The sequence below is a fragment of the Cnephaeus nilssonii genome (assembly GCF_951640355.1).
Source record: "Cnephaeus nilssonii genome assembly, chromosome: 18".
Classification (NCBI taxonomy): domain Eukaryota; kingdom Metazoa; phylum Chordata; class Mammalia; order Chiroptera; family Vespertilionidae; genus Cnephaeus; species Cnephaeus nilssonii.
Genome location: NC_137089.1, coordinates 8857250 through 8867957, shown reverse-complemented (window position 1 = coordinate 8867957; position 10708 = coordinate 8857250). Strand labels below are relative to the sequence as shown.

Here is a 10708-nt window from a genome sequence, read left to right as displayed (position 1 = left end):
CATGAAAAATTTTCATCACTTATTTAAAGGGCATTAAGAAAAAAAAGTCCTTTTAAGGTATTGAAGATGAAACTCAACTGTAATTGCATTTGCAAAGTTAAAGCTACACTTCAACCAAATAGTATTCCTGAGAATTGCTAATCTAAAAGATAACTTTAAAAGGGGAGGAGAGGAATAACAATGCCTATCAACAATGGATAAATTCTATATTCATACTATGAAAGGCTCCTTGATAATAAGAGACTATGAATATACTCAACAAATACTAAAAAATTGAATAAGTCAGTCACAAAGGAGTACATACATATATGTGAATTTCTAGAACAAGCAACACTATCTGTGGTGATACAAATCAGAACAATAGTTATGTGGAGAGGGATTAACTAGAAAGGGCATGAGATAATTTTCTTGAGTAATGGAAGTTTTCTATCTTTATTGGGATTGTGGTCACCAAATCTCAAATGATACACCTAAAATCTGTGCATTTTATTGAATGAAAATTATAATTCAGTTTTTAAAAAGTACTATTTATCTAACTAGATCCTAAAGTTAAGTATAATGTACTACCTTAGAAAGAATCTAATGAATCTTACTATTATTAAAAACCAACACAGACAAAAAATGGTTACCAGAGGGGAATAGAGGTGGGATGAGGGCAAAGTGGTTAAAGGAGGTCAAACATATGGTAACAGAAGGAAATTATAGACTTCCGATGGTCAGCACGCAATAGTACACAGATGTCAAATTATAATCTTGTACACCTGGAAATTATATAATGTTATTAACCAAGGTTATCCCAATAAATTAAAAAACAACAAGAGGCAATTCAGAAAGCAGATATGAAACTTTAATTCACTGTGGGTATTTCTTTAGCCATTCTCTATATTATATATAAGCTTTTCTTATGTCTTCACAAGAAACATCTTTTATAGGACAGTTTTTCTACCAAATACTGTGTACCACATCACTATTCCATTTAACTAGTTATGAGTGTATTATAAATATTATGAGCCATTGATTAAATATAAATACAGAAGTCGATACATGTTAGAAAGTTTAAATAATAAAAAAAAAGCTTAAGAAAGGCTAAATACAAGGTAAGGTTACATCTTCTATACTCTACGTAACATCACAGTGACAACCAATTACAGTAAAATCACAACTGCTTTCAGATAGTACATTCAGATTTCTAACATCCAATTGTTTTCATTTCAACAATCTGAATCCCACACTGCATTTTTATTCTGGAGTAGACCGGCTTTTGGACTGCAGACAAGATTCTTGTGTAATAATATTTATTACGTTGCCCTGGCCAGGTGGCTCAGTTGGTTGGAGCGTTGTCCCAAGCACCAAAAGGTTGTGGGCCAGATTCCCAGTCAGGGCACATACCTAGGTTGCAGGTTGGATCCCTGGTTGGGGCACGTACAGGAGGCAACTGATCGATGTTACTCTCTTCCTTCCTCGTTCTCTAAAATCAATAAACATATCCTTGGGTAAGGATTTTTTAAAAAATTATTATGTTGATCATGACCACAGTAAACTAAATTTATATATACTATACTATGTAGAAATGCGACTTTATTTAAAGTATATAATAATATGGAACTCTTCAAGAGAAATTCAAATAGTAGACTGAGAATGGGTTTTAATTGCTACTGCAATCTACATATATTTCGTTGAAAGAATAAGTCTGTCAAAACATTTAAAAATAAATATATTTTCCTCTTGGAAAATGCTGCCTGGAAAAAAGTTCCAAGCCGACGAAAGAAAAAACAAACAAACTACAAACAAAAAGCAAGGGGGAAAAAGACTTCAGAAAACAAACACTATATGATGTCTGGGCTGCAATCTTCCTGAGTCTGTTTTTCAACTGGAACAAGTTTTGCAGTCAGTTCTGCGTTGTTTTAGTGTCCACAGTCCACGGGGAGTCCCTGAACATCTCGTTCACATTTTACAGAAATCTGAAAGGACTCCTAAACACCCCTCAACTAATTACACAAGGGAAAGCTGATCATGTTTTGTACTGAAGTCTATATGAATACCAAACATAGTCATAGCCACTCTTTAACAGTGTTGCTAGAATAAGAAAATGTATGTACAGCTGTACACAGATCACCAGTAAACACAGGAACAAAATGCCATTTGCTGTATATCAAATAAGCTGCCCAAAAGCTAATTTGCAATGTTTATTTTCATTTACTTTGATACAGTGTTAGAAGGGACTGCACAGAAGTACGAGGACTGCTGCAAATAACACTTGATGCTAAGTGTTCTACTAAGCATCAGGCATGCAAAGTAATTACCTTTTAAAATTTCTCATTTATATATCGCAACTCCTATTTATAAGCTACAAATATGTTTAAAGCATTTAGTAATTTTAAAGCCAAATATTTTAATTGACCTATGCCTAAGTGGGGAAAGACAAAAACTTTCCTCCTGTCTCAACGTACTCCCCAAATTGATATATAAACTTATTTTATGTCATCCTTAAAATTCCAAGTGATGAAAATCCTTATCACTATGAAATTAGAAGTATGATTTACCAGCAGCAGTCTGTCACCCACACACTTCCAGCATGCCAAGCCTTTGGGAATTACACGATAAGAGTGACATGCTGGCTCTACATGACAGCAGTTGAACATATTAGTCTCTTCTTTTTTTCCTGGATCTTTTATTTCAAACTAAGTAAAGCTTTTCATTAATACAAACTAAAAAAAATTTTTTTTTCTTTATTTACCATCAATATAAGAGTAGATAAAACTAAAAACCTTTATTGTCTTCAAGTGCGTGGCAAAACAGAATGTTTCAGTAACATTAGGTAATTAGGTAGGGAAGTGATTAGTTTGTTTTCCCATTTCAAAAGCATTCCACATAATCACAAACACAATTTCAGATTGCTTGGTTCTCGGTCATTTATGGCTTAAAATACTGCATTTGAAAACCACCTCAGGATAAAATAAGTTTATACGAATAATGCATAGATTGTATATCTAGGAAATCATGCAATAAATAAATATTCTCATGTACATCGGAATCTTAGTGACAAATGGAGCCACAGATGTGAACAGTGCTGTTTCTTTTACCAAGAAAATACACCCAGCAAGATCCTTGCTTCTGACCTATTCAAGATCCTACTTGCCAGGTCATCCTAATTTTCTGACTGGTACAAGAAGCCAATGTCACAAGAAATCTGCAATAAGAACCTGACTTGCCTCAAGTGCAGGAACTGTGAGGTCTGAGCCAGGCAGAACGACACTCTCATTATCCTGCCACCCTACCGCCAAGTCCACTGGAGTTCTTGACTAGCTAGACAGGATCAAATGGGTAAATGCTTAGAATGACCCACTAGAAATGTTTATTACTTTAGTATCTTTTTACAATCTATTTGTCCTTTAAATCTATTTCATTTGAAAATCGCCAGGGTAAGATCTCACTGTTCCTGGTTTTGATATGCCCCTACCACATGAGAGTTGAACTGAACTACAATGATTGTAATGTCATCTCTGTACATTCGAGCAAGCTCTTCAGGAAGACTCAGCATTTTGGAGAGACGCTCATGATCAACAGTCCCAAACTCATTGTTGCCCACAGCATGGCGAATAAGATGGGTTGCTGCATTCTGATCCTCAAATACCGAGGACATCTTGGCTCTCCTTTCTGTTAACAGGCCATGCATCTGTCCCAGAGTCACCTTGTAGCCACCAACAGCTATTGGCTGTTGGTGGTGCATGCCGGTTAGGTACTCGCCCACAATCCTAACCACATCCTGCCTATGCATCGTCTCCCACAACCCATCAGTAGCCAGTACCAGAAACTTATCCTGTGGCCTTAATCGGTGGTAGATGACCTCTGGCTCAGCAGTGAGATAAGGAGGTGTATAATAATTAGGAGGAATAAACTTGGTATATTCGTTGTCATTCAACTGGTCTGGGCCAGATTCTATCACTCTCTTTTGAAGGTCAATGCTCCATTTGAATTTTACATCGCCAAAAGCCCTAAAAGGCATCAGCAGGCCAAGGAGCCGATCCTGTTTCACCACACTCTTGGCCTCATTCTTTGGATGTTCCAATTTTAGCCTTTCCAGTTCACTTTCATTCTGAGCATTGTGGTCATTAGAGAGAGTGACTGCTGACCAAGAGCCGTCCTCTTCCTGCACACCCAGCATGGCTCTGCTATCGCCAGTATTGGCCACATGAAGGTTGACGCCATCTACGTGGGCCACACAAGCAGTGGCCCCAGAAAACGCCACTCGAAGCACCAGGTAGTTGAGGAAAGAATTGGGATCACCAACTTGGGCCTCCAGGGAGATGTCGTTATCAAGTCTCTTGAAGGCATTAATTAAAGCCTCCTTAACATCAATATCATCTGACTCCCCAGTGTTGAGGTCTATAAGTTCTTGCCAGTAAGTCCTCAAGCTGTTGAAGTACAGCTTGGATGCCTCCTTGCTGAAGTAATCGTTGGGATGCTTGTGCCACTGGAGAATGGGGAGCAGTGCCCGGCCACTCTCTACCGCATTTTCAATCTCCAGCAACGTCTCGTGGGGTAACAAAGAGACAGCGATGTAATAAAAGAGTCTTTCACTGACTGCTTGGGAACAAGCACAGCCTGCATGGCCATCAAAAACCCCCAAAAGCATCCCTCTGGTCTGCAAGCAGGTTGCTGCACTTCTCCGATCCTCAATGGGTGCATTTGCAGGTAGCTGATTGCTGTCAAACCCAAGGACAGAACTGACATTTTTGCCATCAAATTCTGGCACTTTGAAGCTGTACTCATTCGCTTTCAGGATGCTGTTGACTTGTGGAGGAGTGAGGTAAAACTTCTGTGGCGTGGAAACGTACCTCCTTCCGTGGGTGTACTGCCACCAGTTCTCCTTCGGCCTGCCGAAGGTAGCATACGCCGGATGGGGGGTATACCTCAGGTGACTCGGAGGAATGTAAGAAGGTGAGCAGCAGAGATGTCTGTGGTGGCAGTAACACGCAGTGCCATAGATTCTGCTCAGCTCACAGTTACGAATCAGAGGGAAAAACAGCTGAGTTGGTGCTGGCATGGCATCAGAGAACAGTGGCAGGCTGGAACTTCTGACGGGGATTCCTACAACACAAATTACACAGGTACACACAAAGAAAAAGTTATACTTCAGGTTACTTAGTCTATCTTTGCTAGGAGACACTGTATTTTATACCCACATCATGTACTATTTCTACAGGGTATATTCTGCTGAGCACAATTCCCTATCATTTATAGAACCAGGATTGAACGTCCCGCTTTACTTTTCTCTTTTCATCGTATTTCTTTGTGTACGCAAACTGTACACAATGTATAATAGATTTAGCTGGGGAGAGCTGAGGAGATGAGTGTTATATAACATTATGCAGTGGAAGTCTACCTGGCCAATCGCCCTTCTCCCTCCCTACCTTTAAAAAGGCTTTGATCTTCCATATTGCTCAGGGACTTATCCCATTTATGAATATCCTATTTCTAGAGCTGTGGTTAATAGTCAGCTTTTGATTATACATGGCTATCACCAAAAAAGTGTTAGGATGCATTCCCAACATAGTATATTCATACACTACTTTTAAGTTACACATATATACTACTACTGTATTAATATGATGTTCATTATAACATATACAAAAAAATTTACATAACGAATAAAGAGAAATGCCAATATTCCCTTCCTACACCCCAGTGAGTGGTCTTGCAAACTATGCTTTCTAGACCACTGCACCAATTTGGTGAGTTTAGGGATACAGGTCTTCCACCAACTTGCCAAATTAATCCTGCAAAAGCTGGCTCACCTTTTTGGGCCTCACTTTCCTAAGATGTAACACATCTCTGAACACATCAGAACAGAGATTATCTAAGGCCTCTTCTATGAATCTATGTCTTTATAACTGTTGAAGTGGGGCTTTGAAATCAAATGCAGGTTTCATTTATTCATTAATTTTACTGTGTCCTTCATAAAAAAAAGTTCAAGTATTTTAGTAGCTCCAAAACTGTTAGTAACATAAATAGTCGCAGTTCTGGAATTTAATATACTTGGTAGCACTTTCTTCTGTTTATCAGCCATAAGGGAAAGCTATAGAAATTTTATTTTCATCAATTATGGATCCCAAGTAGAATTCACCACTAGAAAAATATTTTCTCTTATATTAAAAAACAAAAGTATGTATTTGTCTTTGGGAAACAATAAAGAATAGTGGAATAATACCCAAATAGTCTAAGGTTTAGATTAAAAAGGTACATAATTATAATCTAAATCATATCACTCAGTATATGACACTGGAAAGATTTTGTTGGGCATTTATCTAGAAAATTTAATGAATGTTTACCAGTAACTTAGATAATTTATGCAAGAAAAAAATATGTATTCTTCCTCGATAATATTTCCCCTAAATTGCCTCAATGTATTCATTTGGCCTATAAAAAAAATAAGGCTTTACAAAAACTTTATATAAGGAAATAAGTAAACAAAAAGAAATAAGGAAAATAAAATCAATTGAATCTTTATATCAGCTACTCCTTCCGAAGGTTAAACGATTAAGGAACAAAAAATTTACAGGTATTGGAGTGTTAGCTATATATTACATTATTTTTGAGTACCTTCTTTTGAAGAGTAATTAGAGAAAAAGTGGTAAGTGGGGGAGCAGAGAAAACCAAACACTGAATAACTGATCTTTGTTTGCTTCTGTAATAAACATGGCATCAGCCAGTCGTACAGAACCCCTTTTGCAAGTGATAGAAAGTACCACTATTTTAACTGCACTATTTTTTTTCTTTATTGATTAAGGTATTACATATGTGTTCTTATCGCCCCATTGCCTCCCATTCCCCACTCATGCCCTCACCCCCCTGTTGTCTGTGTCCATTGGTTAGGCTTATATGCATGCATACAAGTCCTTTGGTTGATCTCTCCCTTAATTGCACTATTTAAGAAGGGATTTGTTTACAAAATTGAAGGCAAGATTAAGCAATAAAAGGTAATGATTAGAATTTTAAAAATAAGATCAATAACTAAAAAGCATTCTGAAATGCAGTAATAAAAAATAGAAATTCCAGAAGAGAAGCAATCTATCAAGACTAACCACTTAAATAATAGTACTTCAAACTGAGTATCTGAAAGTCATCCAAAAGTATACATGACTGAGCCAGGGGATATGCTCAAATGTTGGGCCACATGACACTGGTTTCCAAACATAAACCAAATCTCTTGTTATTTGCACTCAGAAAGCACATTAACTTCATGCTCTGTATAAGGATTTTCTAGCATTAAAAATGTAAACATGGCTCAGCGGTTGAGCGTGGACCTATGAACCAGGAGGTCACAGTTCAATTCCCAGTCAGGGCACAAGCCTGGGTTATGGGCTCCCCGGTATGGGGCGTGCAGGAGGCAGCCCATCAATGATTATCTCTCATCATTGATGTTTCTCTCTCTCCCTTCCTTTCTGAAATCAAAATATATATACATATTTTTAAAAATGTAAACAGATGCCAATCGTAATGAAAAGAAAGTTTCTCCATGACTTTATATGTTTGTATTTGTGCTTACTTTAAAACTTAATCCTATAGAGAAGAAAAAAGTATGTGATGAAATGTAGATTGAATCAAAGTAGAGTGTGAGTGTGTGTGTGTGTGTGTGTGTGTGTGTTTAGAAAAAGAGAGCTTTTATTATACAGGGTGGGGCAAAAGTAGGTTTATAATAGTCTGTATGGGAAATACAATAATTAGTAAATAATAATACAAGAATAAACTTTCACATATTCACAACTGTAAACCTACTTTTGTTCCCGCCCTGTATGTCTAATCAAGGAAATAAGTCCAGGAAACCTGCACTTTCTTTAAATTGCTTTGTCTTGAAAAATTTTATGCTTTTGTAGTTGATTGCAAAATGAATGAAATATTGTGGCACAAGAACTAATGAGTCATGCAGGAAATGCTTGGACTAATACAGTACATTCAAACAGCAAGCACTGAAATGTCTAAATAATGTACTACATTTTTCCTTCAAATCCAAGGTTCTTGAGGTTGAAGACAAAAAAGCAGAGCGAATTTTATCAGCTGTATTTTTCACTTATCCAGTTTAGCATATGAACTGAGATTGCATCTCTATCCCCCAACTCCCAGCATGCCTTCAAAAGACACATTCTTAGTAAAGATAAAATTAATCACGCAAACCTGCTCTGTGATTAATCAGTGCCCTGCCATCACCAGTACAAGCGATATAGTCTCTCCATCAGAGCAGACACCCTTAGAGGTCAAAGTACTTCCGAATGTTTTCAGAAACCTTAAGTGAGCAAACACTGAGCATCTTTCTAAAGACTGTATGAGTCGATTCAACAACAACAACAAAAAAACCATGAAAACAACGTTCGTTGAAGAACTAGCTAAATACATGAAGTAGAAAGCTCTTGATAGGCAAAGAACAGCAACACGATCCAGTCGTGGGTAAACTGGAGCCGTGTCAAATTTCCCAATTATTTCTGACTATGTTTTCTACTGGAAAGTTCCTATCCCAGGATCCAGTCCGAGCCCTGTTATTATATGCAGCATCCTCGTCCTGGGTGGATTTTGCCAATGACTAATAAGGAAAGATGCAGAGAGACCCATCTTACTGATGCGCTCAGCAGAGTCTGTGCCAAAGAAATGATTCCACTTCATCAATAAACGCACAGAACAAACTCACTGGAAGATGCTGTCACTGCACCGGCTCCGGAGCTCTTTAGGCTTCGCAAAGCTTGGCTGTCAAAGGAGGGAAAGGTGCTCTCCTAGTTAGTCAACGTTAAATGCCAGAACCTCCGTTTATGTAATCCTACTGGACCGGACACCCTGCATGAAGGCTGCGACTTTTCAGCCTTTTCTCAAAAAACGCCTCGCCGTTCCGCAGCTCCCGTTATCTATTCGCTCCCTGAATGAAGAAACCTCCCGGCTTCCTGAGGAAGACGCAAAGCTCCCAGCCAGCACTTGTTCGATTCCTTCCCTCGGTCCGTCCCTGCTGAACACTGCCCTCTCCCAGGCATCAGAGCAACCCTGGTCCCAGGAAGCCTTTGTCCTCTCTTCTCTCTCACCCCTTCATGCCACAACGACCCGCCTAAAGCCATCCATCCATCCATCCACACACACACACACCGCATCGGTCCCCATCCTTCCAGGCTACCCAGCGCAGGTCTTGCAGGGGATACCTACCAATTCGTCGGGGCCCGGGGCACACACACATTCTCCTGTCATCACAACACGGAGCCGACAACATCCACAACCCGCGCGGAGAGCAGCAGCGACAGCAGCACCGGCCCATCGGAAGCAAGGCAGAGATGCTCATTAGAGGAGGCGGCGGCGGGGGAGGCGGGAGGGGGGCCGAGGGGGAGCGGGGGAGGGGCGAGGTCTCCGGGGCGGGGTGAATGGGGCTGGGCTGGGCTGGGGGAAGAGGACGGAAGGAGAAAGGGGTGGGGAAGAGGAAACCAAACACACCAACCGAGCCCGCGGGAAAGGCAGAGCCCCAGCCCCAGGCGGTGGGGGCCCAGACGCGAGCAGAGGCGCGCCCCGAGCCAGGGACCAGCCCCTCCATCCAGTCCGGGCGCGGAGCCCACGGGCACGGCAGCACGCAGTGTCCTCCGCCCGCGGCCCGCCGGGCCCACCGGGCCCCGGCTTCAGTTCAGAGCCGGGGCGGCCAGCGGCGGGCTTCTCGGGGAGCCACCCGGACCCCTGGGGGTGTAAGAGGAGGGGGGGGGGGACCCTCAGGCACAGACGCCGCACCGCCCGCGCCGCACCTCCTTGCAGCTCACCCTTCCGCGGGTCCCCCACGGCGTCCCCGGCGCCGACCGTGGGCGCGCGGGCCGCCCCCACTCCGAACCCGCGCGTGCCCCGCGCCGCCCCCACGGCCGCGCACACCTGGCGCTGGGGGCCTGTCCCCCCCGCCCCCCCCCCCGCTCCCGCCGCCCGTCCTCCCACGCTCGCGGCCGCCGCGCCCCACGCGCCAGCTCCCGCTTCGCCACTCCGCGCGGGTGGAGGACTCCATCGAGGTGGCGCGGGGCTGGAGCGGGGGATACGAACCGGGCACGGCAGGCAGGAGCCGCTCCTTCCCGAGGAGGAGGAGGAGGAGGAGGAGGAGGCGGCGGCCGCGCGGACCGTCCGGCGCTCCCTCCACAAAGCCCAGTGCCGCTCCGGGCGCGCGGGTCCTCGCCCACTCCGCGCCCCCGCCCTGCCGGCCGCCACCCGCCCCGCCCCGCCCGCGCGTTCGGGGGCTCCTCCCGCCTCGCGATTGGCTGCGCCGCGGCGGGAGGAGGAGAGCGGCTGAAGGGGGGGCGGCGGCGGGGGCGGCGGGGAAGCGGCGCGCGCCCGCCGGCTTTGTGACGTCACGGGGGTCAGACAATCGCTTCCATTTGGCACCGCCGCCCATTGGCTCGGCGGGCCGCCTCACGTGACCGCGCCCCGGGCGGCGCCGTCGGGGGACCCTCGACCGGCTGGGCGGTTGGCGGCGAGCAAGGTGGGCGGCGGGCCTGGGCCGGAGGGAGGACTTGGGCCGGCCCCAGCACCCCCACGCGGGCGGGGCCCGGGCGCCGCTGCCCCCCGCCGGGCGCGCTTCCGCGAATCGCTGGCACCTCGGCGGGGGGCCGGCCGGAGGTGTGGCCGCCCGCGCCGCGCCTCGCTGGGGGGCCGAGGCTTGGAGAGATGGACCGCGGGGGGCGGCTCCCTGCCTGACCGGAAACAACAA

At 44.1% G+C, this 10708-nt stretch overlaps 1 protein-coding gene across 4 annotated transcripts; it reads right to left on the bottom strand.

Moving 5' to 3' along the window:
• Window positions 1-635: 635 nt before the first annotated feature.
• PDP1 (pyruvate dehydrogenase phosphatase catalytic subunit 1) lies at window positions 636-10241 on the bottom strand. Of its 4 annotated transcripts, XM_079796082.1 has the most exons (3): window positions 10048-10182; window positions 9184-9218; window positions 637-5091 (listed from the first exon to the last, which is right to left on the bottom strand). In XM_079796082.1, the coding sequence occupies exons 2-3, from the start codon at window positions 9212-9214 to the stop codon at window positions 3431-3433; spliced, it is 1692 nt and encodes a 563-aa protein (XP_079652208.1). In that variant the 5' UTR covers window positions 9215-9218; window positions 10048-10182; the 3' UTR covers window positions 637-3430. The 4 variants fall into 4 exon arrangements, with proteins under 4 accessions (XP_079652206.1, XP_079652208.1, XP_079652207.1 ...); XM_079796080.1 differs by lacking the exon at window positions 10048-10182 and having other exon boundaries at window positions 636-5091; window positions 9184-9262; XM_079796081.1 differs by lacking the exon at window positions 9184-9218 and having other exon boundaries at window positions 10048-10241.
• Window positions 10242-10708: the final 467 nt, after the last annotated feature.